At 50.6% G+C, this 18,776-nt stretch overlaps 2 protein-coding genes across 2 annotated transcripts in view; one reads left to right on the top strand and one right to left on the bottom strand.

Annotated features, from left to right (window-relative positions):
• The window catches only part of CCDC180 (coiled-coil domain containing 180), a gene marked incomplete at its 5' end in the record, with an annotated part of 77,589 nt that extends 64,794 nt beyond the window's left edge, over nt 1-12,795 (top strand). Inside the window, 8 exons of the mRNA XM_015411272.1 lie at nt 906-978; nt 1,447-1,544; nt 2,849-3,008; nt 3,898-4,035; nt 8,531-8,639; nt 9,337-9,445; nt 10,226-10,364; nt 12,664-12,795. Of these exons, the coding sequence (XP_015266758.1) occupies nt 906-978; nt 1,447-1,544; nt 2,849-3,008; nt 3,898-4,035; nt 8,531-8,639; nt 9,337-9,445; nt 10,226-10,364; nt 12,664-12,795 (958 nt within the window). The remainder of the gene's footprint in view (nt 1-905; nt 979-1,446; nt 1,545-2,848; nt 3,009-3,897; nt 4,036-8,530; nt 8,640-9,336; nt 9,446-10,225; nt 10,365-12,663) is intronic.
• Nucleotides 12,796-17,462: 4,667 nt separating this feature from the next.
• The window catches only part of NDUFB8 (NADH:ubiquinone oxidoreductase subunit B8), an 8,515-nt gene continuing 7,201 nt past the window's right edge, over nt 17,463-18,776 (bottom strand). The window contains exon 5 of the mRNA XM_015411271.1: nt 17,463-17,662. Coding sequence (XP_015266757.1) covers nt 17,570-17,662 — 93 coding nt within the window. The 3' untranslated portion in view covers nt 17,463-17,569. The remainder of the gene's footprint in view (nt 17,663-18,776) is intronic.

Raw genomic sequence — 18,776 nt, 5'->3', positions numbered from 1 at the left:
TACCTCCACCGGTAGCTCATTCCACCAGTTAGGAGCCGCCACCGAAAAAGCCCTTGCCCTGGTAGCGGCCAGCCTGGCCTCTCTGGGACCTGGGATTGCCAGGAGATGTTGTGTCCCAGACCGAAGTGCTCGTGGGGAAATATATAACTAATAAATCCTACAAAAGACAAAAGAGGGATACTCCACCCCCCCCACCCCAACTTAGGCTTTGCTCCTGCTGACCATTCCGGCCCGGCAGCTACTAGTTGGACATTGCTATGGAGATACCCAAACTTCTGCCCAAACTGCGGAATTCACGAGTTTCCCAAAAGGGTATTTTGAACCAAAGTCAGATTTCTCCACCAGGCTGGTGGTTCCCCTGGGTTTTCAGAGCCTCCCAGCCATGACTCGGACCCCTTGTGTGGCTTTGTCGCTTGCTATCTTGAATGGTGCTAGTCCCATGCAGTGTTCCCTCTAGGCTGAGTTAGTGTGGGCTAGCTCACAGTTTTCTAGCCTCTGGCTCACACATTTTTGTCTCAGCCCAGGAAGGATGGGGCTCCAGAGCAAACTGATTTATGCAGCAGCCCAATCGCTGGCTCACAGCTTTAATGCCGGTAGCTCACAAAGTAGGATTTCTGCTCACAAGACTCCACAGCTTAGAGGAAGCATTGGACACGACCCGTGTTCCCTCTAAGCTGAGTTAGTGTGGGCTAACTCACCGTTTTTTAGCCTCTGGCTCACACATTTTTGTCTCAGCTCAGAAAGGAGGGCTCCAGAGCAAACTGATTTATGCAGCAGCCAAATCGCTCGCTCACAACTTTAATGCCGGTAGCTCACCAAGTAGGATTTCTGCTCACAAGACTCCACAGCTTAGAGGGAGCATTGGTCTCATGACTAAGCGCTGCTTATGTTTTTCCCCCCTACAGTTGGGACCACTTTAAAGGGATTATTTTCAATACTGTCTGGGACAACTTTGATATTCTGATGAATGTTGCTGAGGTAAATGCACTTTAAAAAAAATTAAAATATCTACTAATGAAGAATTGTTTATTTTATTATTATAGTGATACGCTGGTGTTAAGGGAGAACTACCCATTTGGAGACTCCCCCCCCCCCCTTCACCTCTGTAGCATGTGTAATAAGACTTGCCTCGTGTCCTCCTGGCTTCATCCCAGTAGTCCTGATGCGACCTTCCATGTGCAGAGGCAGTATATACTTCTGGGTACTGAGTGCTAGGAATGCCAGGGGGGGGGGGTTCTCGGTGAGGTCCCATCTGCAAGCTTCCCAGGGATTTAGGCCTCTAAGGGAAACAGGACGCTGGGTTAGAACAGACCTTGATTTGATCCCAGCATGCCTCCGTACTGAGCCGTTATTCAGAATAAGGCTCCCTCCTTCCCCACTTTGGTGCTCAGAAATCTTAATCCAGATGTTTTTATCTTCTCTTTCCCCCCCCTCCAACTTCCAAAGGACTTCTACAGAAAGGACAAGCATCAAATCACAAGGCCAGAATACCTGCAGGAAACCTATGACCAGTGTGTTGATGTGATGGGACAGAAACTCCTGCTGTATTTGGAACAGACAAGCAGTTACCATGTTGCCTGCATCTCTGGTAAACCCTGGGCTGTATTTTTTTCCCCCTGCTTTTTTAAAGGTACACAGTAATGTGATAGTACCCCCCAAAAAAAGCCTGGCAAAAACATTATGTTTGTGAAGTACCTTTGCATAACTTACGGTAGCCCAGTGGAACAAGTTGGTCATGGCTAATTAATTTAAATCCTAGAATATCCTGTAACTAGCTAATCTGAGAAATAAGAATGGACACTGCTGAATTCTGGTGGCAAGTCCAGCAAGACTGGAACTCTGATTCCAGCAGTGCCCAGACAGATGTCCCTGAGAAGCTATCAGCATGGTATGAAGGTAGTATCCGTTGTTTGTCCCAAATGTGTGGTATTCAGAGGCATACTGCTTCTAAACATGGAGGTTCACATTTAGCTGTCACAGCTGTCTAGAGACCTTGTTCGTTGTCTAGTAAAAATTGGCTTTTTGGTGTGTGTCGAAACACATTATGTGCTTGATTATATATATTGATCTTTGTCTTTTTTTACCTTTTATTGTGCGTTTTATAAAAATATTACATTCCAACTATACATTTACACATACGATAGAGTCTTACACATTCGTCAAGTCTTCTATCCATTTATACACCTTTAACCACCTCTTAGTATGTACCTTTTCATTTTTGTTTTGAAGCATCAGACTCAAATCATCCATTTGTGCTAACTCTAATATTTTGAATGTTAGGTCTTCTCTGGAAGGTATTATATCAGATTTCCAATTTTTAGCCAGTAACAAACGAGCAGTGGCTATTATAGAAGACAATAAATAAGTATCTTGTAAATTATATCCCTTTGGAATAATATTCAACAGATATATTTCAGGTTTTATTTAATGCTAGATTTTTCCCCAGGATTTCTTGAATTACTTTCCGCCTTGTATCTTACTATATAAGACATATTGATCTTTGTCAATTTCAACATATCGCTGACTAATCTTTTGTGTGCGCAGTGTGTACTGTGCTCTTAAAATAAGAATTCCACACACACCCATAATCTGCAGTCTGTGAAATTATACAAACATAAGTGCATTTGAATTCATTTGGCTTTGCATAATTCACTTTGCCTGGAAAAGAGTGAAACCCTCAACCCGGCAATGGGCCTCGCTTGGCCACTGGAACTCCTGCTTGGCCCTCTCCATCCTTTGGCATTGTCCTTACGGGCCATTCTTTTTTCTGCGCAGCCACAGATGCAGTGGCAGGTTCTCTGAATGCCTAGATAACGGGGCCTCGCTTTTTGTTCCTGAAACCTAACAGATTCCGGGATCAGCTGAAGAGGTTTGAGGAGCTGCTCCCTGACATTGTCCAGCTGGTAACTGACAAGGTTCTGAAAGATCATGAACAACTCCTCCTCGAGTCCACGGAGCAGATCCGGCGAGATTTACAGGAACAACTGCAAAAGGGGGACCTTCAGAAGGTAGCGTGCCTGAGCCTCCTGGAGTCTTCCGGTCCACCCTTTCCTCCTGCCTACCCCCCACCCCCACCCGCCTCCTTGGGCTGCCCCTGCGACATGCAGCAGGACCCTCCCCCCATGAAAGCCCTCTTGGTGTGGGCTGGGCCACAGGCAACCGAGCTGCTGAAGACCAGAGCATCCTGGTGGGGTTCAGTCTGGGGTCAGGGCAGAGGGCAGCAGCAGGTGAGGGTCCCTGGAACAGAATCTGTTGCAGACAGGGAGGTGAGTGAGAGACGTCTGTGGAAGGAAGGCTAGGGTGGGAAGGTGAGGATGCAGCAGGCGGGCAAGAGTCGAGAGGAAAGGCATCCCGACAGAGGGAGAGCTCTAGAATCCGGCCCAGGCAAAGATCCAGGCCTGGCCCAGGTGTCCTGATTCAGTCAGGAGGAACCCACTCACCACCTGAGGGGATGGAACAACCCTTTCCTCTCTCCCTCCTCTTTGCAGCCTTGGGGGGGGGGGGTTTGTCCACACAAGTAATGGGGGGGGGGTCTCTGGGGAGTGGGGGCGGGGCGATGTCATCGCGCCAGGAACGGCACGTGGCGATGCTCTGGCATTTTAGGGCAAAGCTCTATGGCTACCAGAGGGTTTTGCCCCAAATACCAGAGCTTCCCCAGGTGACGTCCCAGGTGTGATGCCATCACTTCCACATCATCACATTGGGGGTGTCTCGCTGGGTTGTGGCTGTTGGGGGCTGGCTGGCAGTGAAGCCGGAGGATTCCCCGCTCCCCCACCTGGGGGCTAGCAACCCTGGGTCGGAGACAAAACTAGCAACGCTGCCACCAGCCTCTGACATCTCCTCAGTGGCCTGGTGATGACAAACAGAGCCCCTCACAGCTTGGCTGTTCATTTCAAGGACAAAAACAAGAATCAGCTGCGCCCGACTCTGGGGCACCCGGAGAACGTATCCCAGCTGGAAGCTCTGTGCCTGGAGGAGGAAGGAAGACAGAAGGAGCAAGTGGATGGGATCCGTCTCTGCACCCAGAAACTGGAGGTAGCTTGGGGAGCCAGGCCTCTTTCCCCCCTGAGTTTCACCACTCCAAGGTGGGTCATTTGGGGGCAGAGACGAAGCTTCGCCTGCCAAGGGGCTTTTGGAAGGGAGGCTTCGAGGAGCTCTGAGCTGCTCTCCCAGTATTTGTGTGGCTGATTACGAGGGCTTTTTCATGCAAACGAGCCATCTAGTTTTCCCGGTAGGTTTTTTTTTTTTTACTATGTTTGTGTACCAGAGTTGTTCTCAAGGCCACCTGCAAATTGCATGAATAACAGTCAGGATTAAACCATCTGAATTACAACAGATGAAACAGCAGGCAAAAAATAATCACACTGTGGTTCAGACGAGCGTGCAGCTGAGATCTTCAGATGTTCTGAAAAAGCTCCTGAAAAGAAAGGGAGGGGAAGGGGCTGCTCCTTCCATCTTTCTTGGATCTGTCGAGGATGGGCGAGTGGGCATCAGCGTGGCAAATGGGGTTCAGTGTGGCCAAGTGCAAAGTGATGCACATTGGAGCCAAAAATCCTAAATACAAATACACATTGATGGGGTCCAAACTGGCAGAGACTGACCAAGAGAGAGATCTTGGAGTCGTAGCAGATAACTCAATGAAAATGTCGAGACATTGTGCGACTGCAATAAAGAAGGCCAACGCTATGCTGGGGATTATTAGGAAGGGAATTGAAAACAAATAAAGCCAGTATCATAATGCCCTTGTATAAATCAATGGTGCGACCTCATTTGGAGTACTGTGTACAGTTCTGGTCACCACACCTCAAAAAGGATATTATAGCATGGGGAAAAGTGCAGAAAAGGGCAACTAGAATGATAAAAGGGTTGAAATACTTTCCCTATGAAGAAAAGTTAAAGCGCTTGGGGCTCTTAAGCTTGGAGAAATGACGGCTGAGGGGCGACATGATTGAGGTTTATAAGATTATGCGTGGGATAGAGCAGGTAGAGAAAGAAGTCCTTTTCTCCCTTTCTCACAATACAAGAACTCGTGGGCACTCCATGAAATTGCTGAGCGGTCGGGTTAGAAGGGATAAAAGGAAGTCCTTCTTCACCCAAAGAGTGATTCACACATGGAATTCACTGCCACAGGAGGTGGTGGCAGCTACAAGCATGGACAGCTTCAAAAGGGAATTAGATAAGCATATGGAGCAGAAGTCCATCAGTAGCTATCAGCCACAAGGTATAGAGAGGAACTCTCAGTCTGGGGCAAGGGATGCTCTGTCATCTTGGTTGGGGGTGGGCAACAGTGGGAGGGCTTCTAGTGTCCCGGCCCCACTGCTGGACCTCCTGATGGCACCTGGTATTTTTGGCCACTGTGTGACACAGAGTGTTGGACTAGATGGGCCTTTGGCCTGATCCAACATTGGCTTCTCTTATGTGCTTATGTTCTTATGTCCCACAAGCAGACTTCTCACTGATGGCCTCAGCCCAGGGGGCAGCACGTGGGTTCCATATTCTGAGCCCTCAGCCCTTCAAAGGGGCTCTGAAGGCAAACGCCAGCCCCTTTTGGTGAGGAGCATGTCTCTTCAGTTCTCTCAAGGATTTTCTCTCAAGGAAATGCACATAAAATTGCAATCGCCATTTCTTCCCTTGTCACTCTTTAGTCACTCCTGTGTCAATATAAATAAGATTGGGCAGCAATTTTGTTCCATGTTCTTTAGTTTAAAAATACTTATGAACAGGTGGTTTTCTCTGAAGCTGGGCCGGGCTGGGCTTGCCTACAAGGCGCCATCTGATGTTATTTTAACTATTTTAACCTCTGGATTTAAATCATCTAGTTCTGTTGATGACCGCCCTGAGCTCTGTGAATTAAGAGAAGGGTGGTATATAAATCCAAATTATCTCTCCTTATATATAACTAGCAGTAAAGCCTGTTGTGAAAGCAATACAACGAGATCTAGAAAGAGGCTCTGGGGGAGTGCTCTGGCTTTGGGCAAACAGTGTCAATTTGCTGTGGTGACCTCAGCAGGGTATAATGACAGAGTCCACTGTTTTCTCCAGAGGAACTGATCTCTGCTACCTGAAGAGCAGTTGTAATTGTGAGTGATCTGTAGCCCTCACCTGGAGATTGGCAGCAATTGTTACCCAGGACAAAGTGGCTGGTTTGGAGGGTGTAGTCTATAGCATTCTACCTGTCTGAGGTCCCCCCCCTCTGCAAATTTTGAGGTGTGGAATGCAGTGAAGTCCAATCAGCTTCCATATGCAAAAGACCTTGAAGGTTCCATATGCAACTGACATTCCAACTGCCTTGCGGGGAGGGGGGTGAGTTTGAGGTGTGGAATGCAGTGAAGTCCAATCAGCTTCCATATGCAAAAGACCTTGAAGGTTCCATATGCAACTGACATTCCAACTGCCTTGCGGGGAGGGGGGTGAGTTTGAGGTGTGGAATGCAGTGAAGTCCAATCAGCTTCCATATGCAAAAGACCTTGAAGGTTCCATATGCAACTGACATTCCAACTGCCTTGCGGGGAGGGGGGTGAGTTTGAGGTGTGGAATGCAGTGAAGTCCAATCAGCTTCCATATGCAAAAGACCTTGAAGGTTCCATATGCAACTGACATTCCAACTGCCTTGCGGGGAGGGGGGTGAGTTTGAGGTGTGGAATGCAGTGAAGTCCAATCAGCTTCCATATGCAAAAGACCTTGAAGGTTCCATATGCAACTGACATTCCAACTGCCTTGCGGGGAGGGGGGTGAGTTTGAGGTGTGGAATGCAGTGAAGTCCAATCAGCTTCCATATGCAAAAGACCTTGAAGGTTCCATATGCAACTGACATTCCAACTGCCTTGCGGGGAGGGGGGTGAGTTTGAGGTGTGGAATGCAGTGAAGTCCAATCAGCTTCCATATGCAAAAGACCTTGAAGGTTCCATATGCAACTGACATTCCAACTGCCTTGCGGGGAGGGGGGTGAGTTTGAGGTGTGGAATGCAGTGAAGTCCAATCAGCTTCCATATGCAAAAGACCTTGAAGGTTCCATATGCAACTGACATTCCAACTGCCTTGCGGGGAGGGGGGTGAGTTTGAGGTGTGGAATGCAGTGAAGTCCAATCAGCTTCCATATGCAAAAGACCTTGAAACGCTGGGCGGGACTGCACAAAGCAGCCAGTCAACCCAGCCAGCGTCTTCTGACTGACAGTTCAAGCGTCCATACACTAAAGGAGTGCATTTTAGAACTTTGGCACCCACTACTCAATTATATATAAGGAGAGATTCTGTTTTGGTCATGGACTCCCCTGAACATTCCAACACGCTCCGAAATCAGTTGGCTGAATGATCTGTCATTCAGAGGGTCTCCCTATCCACTGGCTGCATTGCCTGAGTCCTGCCTCCAACATTCTAAACAGTTTGTTGTTCCTCTCCCCCCAATAGCCAGTCAGAACACAGAGGTCATTTGCATATGCGGCCTGATTGGCCTTTGCCTCTAACATTCTAAACAGTTTGTTGTTGCGAGTCATTGAATGTGTCCTGAGGTAAAATACATATCCCAATTTCCCCTTAAACGGTCACTGGAGTTGCCAATCTTCCTATGGGGCCTGGAGATCTCCCAGAAAACACTGTGTTCCCCAGCCACAGCGCATCATTTCCCCTGCAGAAAATTTCCCAGCTATTACAATGGCTGCTTTGGGCAGTGGACTCTATGGCACTATACTCTGCTGAAGTCCCTCTGCATCCCAAACCCTGCCCTCCCCAGGCTCTACCCCTCAGATCTACAGGTCTGGCCCTCCCCTTCGTATTACCAGCCTCCGGGCAGCACCTGGATATCTCCAAGATGAGTTCTCCTGGAGAAAATGGCTGCTTTGGGCAATGGACTCTATGGCATTATACCCTGCTGAGGTCCCTCCGCACCCCAAACCCTGCCCTCCCCAGGCTCTACCCCTCAAATCTACAGGTATTTCCCAGCCCAGAGTTGGTAACCCTGTAACTGGCTATGGAACCACTTTCCAGACCCTTGGAACCCAGAAGACATGGCATAGGAGGAGGTGCTTTTCTACCTTTCCTGCCACTGCATAACCCCAAATCAACACAAGTCAGGGGTGGAGGGAACCATACCTATTCCCATGAGGCTGTCCTCCCATATGACCTGTTTGGGGCAGCAAAATGACTTGAGACAGCCCTGCTAAGCAGAAGGTAATAAACATGGCTTGCCTCCCTCTATTTTCCCCTTCCCTCTGCCGCCTCACCAGCCACAGTCGGGACACTCACCCGGAGCTTCCCTCTAGAGCTCGTTGTATTTCTTCCCACAATGGGCCTTACTCCTAGTAGATAAATAAGGTAGAACAAAGAGTGCAGACCCATTGGCAACCTGTGACCAAGAGGGGCAGGTTGTCCAGGCAGTGATCCTTGGCACAAGGGCCCGGGGGTCTCCAAGAAGGGGGGGGGAGATTTTGAGAGCCAGCCCTCCCTTCCCCAGATGCCAAATACTCTTTGCACCTGTGGAGGGGGAAGCCTTCGTGTGCAGAAACAGCATCAGTGTAAATCCTTCCCCCCCCAGGCCTGCGCCGTCGAGTGTGCCCAGAGCTTTGTCTCCACATTGGCCGCCTGCACAGAAAAGATCCTTGTGGAGTTGGACGACAGCCTCACCATAGATGACGTGCAGATGGGGCCCCCCCCCCCCCCCAAGAGCCTGTGACTGGAAGGCCCATGAGGCATAGAGTGGACGGTCCGCCAAGAAAATCCATGCCAAAGCTTTGCTTCATGTTCAGTTTGGCACGCTGATGGGGCTTGGGAATTTTAACCTTTTATAATCAGCTCGAGGGGTAATTTCGTAGAAAAAGAGGTGCAGGAGCTCATTAGCATAAGTGATTAGCATAACTTATTTGCATATGCCACACCCCCTGACATCACCGGAAGTGTGTCAGAAGGCAACACCCACCACTCAGGCTCCACTGGACTGTTTTGGATTGCTAGCTATTGGGGGGGGGACGTGCAGATCTGCCCTCGCAGAGGAGGGAGAGCTTGTACCTGAAGGCGGGCCGGGGAGGGGGGAGGCTCTGCAACTTACCTGGCTGCTTCTTGCGCCTCGTGGCCCAACTGAGGGCTGCTGGGAGCGGGGCTTTTTGCATGTGCCCGCCCCCTGGGCTCCTTACTGCCGGAGCTCTGCTCCTGTGCGCTCCCGCAGGAAATGACCCCCGATCAGCTCTTTATCATTTTCGATAATATTAGCATCCTATGCATTCCTTTTTAGTTTAGCCTTTGGCCCTATGCCATAAATTTGACTACTGCTACTACTTTGAGAAAATAGCCATGAAGTAACTCTGAGCCTGTCACACTGATGCGGAGTCTGATCTCGCCCTGTCCCAGAAACAGAGACCCCGAAGGAGAAGACAAGCACCCTGATCCGCCGTAAGAAAGCTGGCCTTTCCTTAGCCGCGGAAGCGTGTAAGCTGGTGGCTGAACGGGGGAGCAGGTAAGGGCCGTAAGCCACGAGATGAGGTTCTGCAGGCTGTTCATCCAGGGACTGCAGAAGAGCTGCCCTGCTGGGTTCGACCAGAGGACCATCTAGTCCAGCATCCTGCTTCACACAGCGGCCAGCCAGCTGCCCTGAAGGGCCAACAGCCCAGGTGCAGGGGCCAGAGCTTTCCCCTGATGTTGCCCCCTAATGCTGGTATTCAAGGTTTGCTGCCTTGGTACATGGAGGTTCCCTTTAGTCACCGTGGCCAGTAGCTACTGATGGACCGATCTTCTGTGTTATCTGTCTGATTCCCTCTTAAAGTCATCTCTGCCCATGGCAGTCAGTCCCTCAACTTAATTGCTCATTGAGTGACAGAGTATTTCCTTTTTTCCATTCTGAATCTAGTACCCGTCAAGGTCATCAGATACCCAAGTTCTAGTATTATGGGAATGGGATAAAAAGCCCTCCATCCATTTGCTCTGCCCTGTGCATAATTCTATAAACCTCTGTTGTGCCCCCCTTTAGTTATCTATTTCCTACCTGAAGTACCAGACTGTCCTCACAGGAGAGGTGCACCACCAGGGTTCCCCTTCCCCCCCACCTCTGCACTATCCTTTTTGAGCTTCACCATGGGTATGTGCTGGGGCCTTAGCGCGGAACCACAAATAGACCAGCGCCTATGATAGCTCGCTATAAAGGACCCACTCTTTCTCCAGTCCTCCAGTACAATGGTTGATTATAACAAGGTATCTATAAACAGGTTTTTGCACTGTTTATTTCTGTGTCACTTTTAAGGACGTGGCCTGGAATCCCAAGAACTACACTTGTGGGCTTCCCAGATCAAATCCTGTGCCAGGAAACTGCTGCTGTAACAACAGCAAAGACAACCCTGGGTCACGTGGCTGCCGTGGAAGAGAGGGATGCTGTTTACATGGTAGGGCACTGGGCGCTGTTGGGAGTCCAGATCTCGTAGATCTGTGCGTGTGGGAAAAGGCTGCAAGGTGGCAGAGCGTCACAGTCAGCCCGGGACTGAGGGTGGTCACGCCACAGCAAATTCATATTTTCTTGTGATGGTTCCTGAGTCGCAGCAGCAGAAGCTTCCCGCGTTTCTCTGTGTGGTCCCAAGTTAACTGCAGTCAGTATTAATTGTAGGAACAGACGCCTCTCAGGCCGTCCTTGTGGGAGAGAGGGGCAGGAGCCGATGTATCTGCACTCCGTCCATAATGAAGCAATGCATTCTCTTTTCCCCCCAAAAAAGAAATCATCCAGACAGCCTGATCTAGGCAGGGCTGCTGGGTCTGGCACTAAAGAAGGCTCCTGGAATCTTTCAGAGTTGCACAGAGCTGAGAATCCCTCTAAGAAATTCACAGCGAGGGTAAAAGCTGAAGCTTGTGGGCTTTGCCAGAAAGGCCCAGTCTCTGGAGATCTAGATACAGCAACAAATTGCATGGATTTATCCACACAGGTTTCTCTGCAGTAGCTTTGCAAGGGGGGGAGGCTACTTTCTGGGGAATAAACTACTGGGGGGGTTCAAGCCCCCCCCCCCCCGATTTCCCAGCAGGGGCAATGCCCCTCCCCAAGCTGCCAGGTAGATGCTCAGGCTGCCGGGTCCCCAAGTTCTGTCAGTCCTGTTTGTCTTTGTAGCAACACGACAACTGCCTAGGAGGCCAAGGGCGGGCTCTGCTCGTTTTTGTAAAGCTTGCTCCTGCACCTCTTTGTCTACGCAATGACCCCTGGATATGGGGATTGCCGAGGGGAGCGAAAGAGGTTAGGAAGTTCCTAGAAATTGGGGGGGGGGGAGCCTGAAAGAGCTGTTTGGGGAGGGGAGCGACCTCAGAGGGGCACAGTACCACAGACTCAACCCCCCCCCCAGAGCATCCATTTCAGCCACTAGGGGTTGCCAGCCTCCAGGCGGGGGGGTTGGAGATCACCGGGAGGTACAGCTGTTCTCCAGACGCCGAAGACCAGTTCCCCTGGCTGGAGGGTGGGGCTCCCCCTGCTTTGGAGGGTGGGGCTCCGTGGCCTTGTGCCCCACTGAGGTCCCCGTCCTCCCGAATCTCCCAGGATTTCCCAGCCTCGATCTGGGGACCCAAAGGGGAACTGCTCTCTGTAGCTGGGAGGTCTGTTGTGATTACAGGGGATCTCCAGCCCTCACCTGGGGGCTGGCAACCCTAGGAGAGAGGGGGGAAGGGAGAGGCTCTGGGGGCTTTTGGGAGGGAGGAGATAGTGGGGGGAGGGGGAAGGGAGATTCCTTCCACAAGTCCTTACAGGTTCCCACCAGTGTGAGTTAGTGTGAGCTAGCTCACAGTTTTTAGCCTCCGGCTCACACGTCTTTGCCCTAGCTCAAGAAGGATGGCTCCAGGGCAAACTAATTTATGCAGCAACCAAGTTGCTCGCTCACAACCTTAATGCCAGCAGCTCACAAAGTAGAATTTTTGCTTACAGAACTCTACAGCTTAGAGGGAACGTTGGTTCCCACATGTATCTACTCTCATGGTCTAAGTCGAAGGGGTCCGTCATATCTTTCCTCTCTTCTTCCAGGGTCCTCTTTCTTTGACTGAGATTCAGACTATTATGAGTGGGGGGGGGGGGGGGGGGAGATATTTTTAAAACCGCAGGTTAATTGCTGATTGCATATGGGTTTTGGAAATATAAATAGTTTCATATTGAAATAACTTAATATGGATTACTAAATGTGGGCCTGGACCAAGTTCATACCTGCCCCCCCCACCCCAGAAATGGAGGGGTCTCTGCCTGACTCCTTTGCAGGTCCAGCTTTAGATTTTTTTGGAGCCCCTAAACAAGAAACTTCCTCATCATGAGTGGTGGAGGAGCGGATCCCTTCAGAGCCGTGGAAAGAACCCAAGAGCTCTGTCTTGACTTGGCTCTGCCACCCTTTGGGTCATCCTAAACATCAAGACCTCAAGATGGTTTAAATTCAAGAGAAAACGACAGCTAGAGGGTGCCTTTTTGTTTGGCACACTTCCTCAGGCCTCTGTGGGTTCTTCATTGGCCTCAGGGGGGGGGCCCAACCCCTGCCCTACCCTGCCCTGCGTGAGTCTCTAGAGCCGGCTGTGAGCAAAGAACAGTGTGGCAGGTGAGGGGGGGGGGCTTGTATTATTACCCGTAGATGCTAACCTGCCTGCCTCCACCCAACGCCTCATACTTCTGTCCACATGAAAAGAGCTGGAGGTGCCAAACCCTGATTTGTGGTGTTGTGTTTTTTCGCACAGACATTCAAACAAGTGCTTGAAGCAGAGTTTGCCAGAACCAAGGAGGAAAACGCAGCCCATCTGAATAAGGCCCAGCACTGGGCGGACTGGTGGAAGAAATCGGTGCAGAAGATCAAGCAACTGTACTCCTGATTCCATTCCTCTGCCGCTACTTGTTTCTTGTTCATGCCTTTGTCAGCAATGTGAATCTCTTTCTCTCGGTATTTTAATCGTGGAAAGCATTGACTGGAAATAAACCTGCAATGTTTTTAAATGTACTGGGTACATGAGTAGGGATCTGTCTTGGAATAATTTTGCCTCACTTGTGTCAGACTCCTGGATAAATCAGTTCCCGACAACATTCACTCTGAAGAATGATAAGTTTATTGAGACATTGATAGGATCCAGACTGGACTCTGGCTGTGTTAGGTTAAAGGTGCCAAAGGCAATAGATATACAGGGTTCAAAAGGTTCAGAACCATTCACCCCCTGGGATTTCACCCTCCAAATGTAACTGCCAGCCATCCCCCTTTTCAGTGACATCCCCCCCAACATGTAAAACAAAGGCAAGCTTGGAAAGATGAGACTCAAGGACACTAAAAGCTCTCAAGAGAGAGAAGGTGTCTGGCACATCAAAGTACCCTAGGAAGTGGCCGGGAAATTTTATGATCTGTCTCTGTATAACTGGGTTTATGGACTGGTTGGAAACTAATAACATTGGGGGGGGGGGACAGGCTTTTGCAGAAGATCATCTTCTGCTATTACAGTTCTGAATTTGAAGGCGGCTATTGATACTGTACCCTGTGCCCGATTGTGGCACAAGTTAAAATTATCTGTTGACAAGGAGACTGTTGGCGTTCATTCAGATTCTGTAGTCTAATCCCACTGCACAAGTCCGCCATGGGTTAGATGGGCAACTTTCCAATTTGATTTCCCGACAGTAGGGAGTGCTGCCCACTGTATTGTTTAACTTATATATCAACAACATGTTTTCTGCTGTCTCTACCCAGGACTGTTATTCTCCATCCACTGCTAACGTTAAAGTTTCTATCCTACTTTTTGCTGATGATACAGTTCTCCTATCAAGCACAACATCAGGACTGTCCTCTATGACAGAGGCTTTTTAAAAAAAAAAAACCCCACCATATTTTTTAATTTTATGATTTTGGCTTTTTCTTGAAACCTGAGACATTGTTCAGGTTTGTAGGAAGATCCGTCTTGCCTGTTCATGGGTCCAGTCTCTGCCTTTAAGTATCCTCAGATCTGGCTGACTTGGCTACTAGAATACAGATAAGCATTTCCTGTTCAAAGCAAGTCAACATAGGAATAAACGCAGGTGTTGTTTTCCTCCCTGCAGCTTCAAATCGCCGAAGACTTTGCTGTAGATTCCTGAGATCTTCGTCGTGGTCTCTGTGCAGTCCCACACATGGGTTGGGCACCTGTGCACGACCTTGACCGGAGACACTTCTAGAGCTTTGCCTCAGAAAGCTTTTGGTGGGCTCTCTTCCCACCCTGGGGAGCAGGCACGCACTACCCATGCCTGGAGCAGGGGAGAGAGCCGCCTCCCACTCAGTTCTTCTTTGACCGCCTGTGTTCACACCTCGTTTTTGTGGCTCCGTACTTGCCTCGGCTAAGTATACATTCCTCTCTTTCGTTCCCTGCCGTTTTCACTCTTCAACTTTTCTTGTTCTTATATTAAAAAATAAATAAATTGATACTTTTCTCCTCTCACCCCCCCTTTATTTATAGTGAGTGGGGTAGAGAACGTATGGGCAAAACAAAGTTTTTTAAACTGTGCCGTCATTGCCCAGCAAAACTTCCCTCAAACGATGGTCACGATTTGTGCCTGTTTTGTCTCGGGGAATCCCACAGAGTCGATACCTGTATTCATTGTGCTAGTTTTACTAGACAAGCTCGACGTAATAGGGAGACTCGCCTTAGGGCTGTGCTTTTAGAGGCAGCCTTGCGCCCTGCCATGGCTTCGACTGTTTCTAAAAAATCAGAATCCTCTTTGAAGGCACCAAAGTTAAAATCTACACGGCCTGAGGGTAAGGCTTCCTCGAAATCGACTTTGGTTGTCATTACTGGTTTAACGACATCGACCCCTGCGGTGGCTGTTGTACCTAACAAGTCCGCTTTGCGGCCTCCGCTCTCTTCAGCCTCTGGCCTTATTCCGCCGGCAGACACCAGCCTACACTGGAGCAGGAGGGGACGGGGCTACAGCCCCCTCGGCGCTTCCCTCCTTGTCGTCCTCCTCCTCCTCAGGCTTCCCCACTGCCTCCCCCAGAGATGGCTCCTGCTCGGCCCAGCCTCCCTCCCTTTGCATAGGATACGGGCGTCCCTCTTGGCGTGAGGGAGAAAAAGAGGGGGGGAGCCTTCAACGGCCGAGTGCTGGCAGCGGCAGCAGGAGTCCCTGGGTCCCCGGCAGTAGCAAGGCCGCCCCCATGCTCACTCTCCTCCTCCTTCAGGCGAGCGCCGTGGCTCCACACCCCCCAGGTGGTTGTCAGTGATAGGCCTCTCAGGGGCGGTGGCCACCTAGAGCATTGGGGGTGGGATCTGAAGCAGGTCGAGGCAAAGTGGTTGTGTGGGGTAGGTCTGTCGGCGGTGGCAGCAACCTGGAGCCTGGGGGGGGTGGGAGTCTGAAGTGGGTCCAGCCATAGTCTGTGTTCTGAGGGGACCGGGCACAGCAGCAGGGCTGGAGTGTCCCTCTTGTGAGGCCTCCCCACCCACACAGTGTGAGGCACATTTTCGCTGGCCGCTTGAGTGGGCGGGACGCAGGCCATGCAGCCAATGGGATTGGGGACGCCTCTGAGCAACAGGCCAGGGGCCCAACCAATTTGGGAGCGTGTAGAATGTTCTCGAGTGTGCCACCACCAACAGAGAATTATAATCTAGAGAGACGAGATGAGACACCAGGGATTGAACCTGGAACTTTCTGCATGCCCAGCAGATGTTCTGCCACTGAACCACAGCCCCCTCCCTTTAAGGGACATAAGCTGTAGCACAGTTGTGGTGTACCTCAGCTCTATGCCAACAAATATTGCTAGCTATTGGGGGGGGGGGGGGGGGGGCTGTGTAAATATATTTTTGTACTACTACAACAACTGTGGAATCTCCCCCTTCCAATGACCTTTTAGTTGCTAAACTGTAATTTTTCTCTAAAGTAGTCATAAATTTTCCAAGAACGTGTTGAGATTCACACAATCGTGGGCTTGGAACAGAGAAGCCAAAGTCCCAATTCCTGCTTGGCTGTGAAGTTTGCAGCACGGCGTTGGACAAGTTCCTGTCCTTCCGCGTGTGCCCTGGCCGGCTAAACAGTGTTCCGAGCTCCACCCACCTACAGAACATAAATATTACAAATAACTCACCTATCACTGAACAGGGCTTGCCCAAAGAGCTTCACAGCTGCCGTCGGACTTCTCATACTCCAGAACTAGCTGGCCCAATCACAGGCCAGCCGAATGCGTGACACACCCTTGCCTCTGGAGTCCTGCCTTCCTTGATGTAGTGGTTAAGAGTGGAGGATTCTAATCTGGAGAACTGGGTTTAATTCCCCATTCCTCCACATGAAGGCAGCTGGATGACCTTGGGCCAGTCACAGTTCTCTCAGAGCTCTCAGCCCCACCTACTTCACAGGGTGTCTGTTGAGGGGAAAGGAAGGGAAGGCAATTGTAAATCAGTTCGAGACTCCTTTGGATAGTGAAAAGTGGGGCATAAAAACCAGCTCTTCTTTTCCTTTCCCTCCCACTGAGTCATCCTACGCCTAAAACACTTAATACACGGACCTCCGGTCCCATCAGGGAAGGTTCTTCCCTCTGGTGTTCAGAACGCCAACGAGCCCTCGCAGCTCCACGCAGCTCGCTTGACAGCTGTCTTTCCTGGATGCTGCTACGCCAGGGGTCCCCAACCTTTTCAGGCCTGCAAGCTCATTTGGGATTTGGGGGCAGGGTTGCAGGTGCCACCCCACAAAACGGCTGCCCCGGGAAACAGAGCCGAGGAGACCTGGGAATGAGACCACACGCAGGGGACCACCGGGCGGGGGGGATAGCCAGCACAAATACAGCCCTTGGGGAAAACAGAGAATCAAGTACACGCAGAGAAGCTAGCCAAGGAGGGGTGCTCCACTGCTTGCTAGCACCCACCACCTTGCAGCTGCCTTGCCCAGTTTAGTTTACAGGATCCTGGACCCCTCTCCAGTGCATAGTGGGCAGGATCCAAGCAAAAAGCCTCTTATTTGTAAGGAGAGATTGGATTTATACCCCGCCCTTCACTTGGGAGTCTCAGAGCGGCTTAAAATCTCCTTTCCCTTCCCCTCCCCACAGCAGGCACCCTGTGATGCAGGTGCGGCTGAGAGAGCTCTTTTGAGGACTGCCCTTGAGAGAATGTGTGATTGACCCACGGTCACACCAGCAACTGCTTGTGGAGGAGTGGGAATCAAACCCGGTTCTCCCAGATTAGAGTCTTAACCACTAGAGCCAACTGGCTCTCAGAAGGCAGCCAGTCACTGGTTCTGCCTCCACAACAGCCCTGCCTACTTCTCCGAAGCACACGGCAGGGGGCAAGGGGATGCTCTGTCTTCTTGGTGCTTGGGGGGGAGGGGACAGTGGGAGGGCTTCTAGTGACCTGGCCCCACTGCTGGACCTCCTGAGGGCCCCTGGTACTTTTGGCCACTGTGTGACACAGAGTGCTGGACTGGATGGGCCATTGGCCTGATCCAACATGGGCTTCTCTCATGAACTACTTATGTTTACCATGGTGCCTGCCTATGGGCACCATATTGGGGAACCCACACGGTGCAATAAAGACACCACACAAGAACCTTCCGTCACTTGTTTTTCGCCTGTCCGGCTTTTTCAGACAGCAAATACAACAATGCAACAGTCAGTCCCACAGGCAGGATGAAGGAAAGTCCAGGAGACAGCCGCCCTCAGATCTCATAGTGCTTGACCTCCGGCACCTCTTGGTTGGGATCTCCGCTGGTTTCCAGGTACAAATTGCTGTAGGGATACTGCTTGGGGCCCTGCAGAGGAAGCGGCGAGAGTGACGCAGCAAGAAGCCTACGGAGACTCAACCTCCTCTCCCTACACTTCTGAGTCTCCGGCTTATTTATTATTTATTTATTCAATTTATACCCCGCCCTCCTCGCAATGCGGGCTCAGGGCGGCTTACATAGGGGCAAACGCCAATATAAAACATAATTAAAACCATTTAAAATCCAACAGTACAAAACATTCATAACGAGTTACTGACTAAAGTGCTCTAGGTGTTCTACATGAAATTTCAGAGATGGCATATTTGAACTGCTCAGCATCGTCTGCTCCAGGGAAGCATTGATGTTCCCTCATCCAGGGCCAGCTGAAGATGGAATAATGATGATGGTAGTGGCGGCTCCTACTCATACGCCTGGTGGAAGAGCTCCGTCTTACAGGCCCTGCGGAACTGCACAAGGTCCCGCAGGGCCCGGATCTCCTCCGGGAGCTCGTTCCACCAGATAGGAGCCGCCACCGAGAAAGCCCTGGCCCTGGTAGCGGCCAGCCTGGCCTCTTTGGGACCTGGCACTGCCAGGAGATGTTGGGTCCCGGACTGAAGTGCTCGCGGGGGAACATATGAGGAAAGGCGGTCCCTTAGGTAAGCTGGACCCAGACCTTGTCAGTCACCCGTGAGGTTCCAAAGAAAGGTGACTCAAATACAGAGTCTTACGGTGGCCAGAAAGAATCCCTCTCTGAGCAGTTAAAGACAAACAAATGCAAAAAGGGCAACGTCCAATTCCAGTGGCACCTTTAAGACCAACAGAGTTTTATTCAAGGGATAAGTTCGTGTGGCTGAACACTTCCATGCACACGGAAGCTCATACCCAGAATGAAACGGGGTTCATCTACCGCAGGGGCGGCCAAACTGCAGCTCGGGAGCCGCACGCAGCTCTTTCACACAGTCTAATTTAATGTTCATTAAAAGCAAATGTGCGTATTTTGCAATAAAAACATTTGTGTGTTCCTGTCTTGTGGCTCTCAAACATCGGACGTTTATTCTGTGTGGCTGTTACGTTAAGCAGGTTTGGCCTCCCCCCCCCGCCCCCCAGGCTAAAGGTCCCCCTGGCCTCGAACTCTGTTCTCCTGCTCCAGTCCAACCCAGCG

This window comes from Gekko japonicus, unplaced genomic scaffold (genome assembly GCF_001447785.1).
Source record: "Gekko japonicus isolate JY-2015 unplaced genomic scaffold, Gekko_japonicus_V1.1 scaffold1795, whole genome shotgun sequence".
NCBI lineage: Eukaryota > Metazoa > Chordata > Lepidosauria > Squamata > Gekkonidae > Gekko > Gekko japonicus.
The sequence above is the reverse complement of the archived record's forward strand: the minus strand, read 5'-3'. Positions and strand labels throughout refer to the sequence as shown.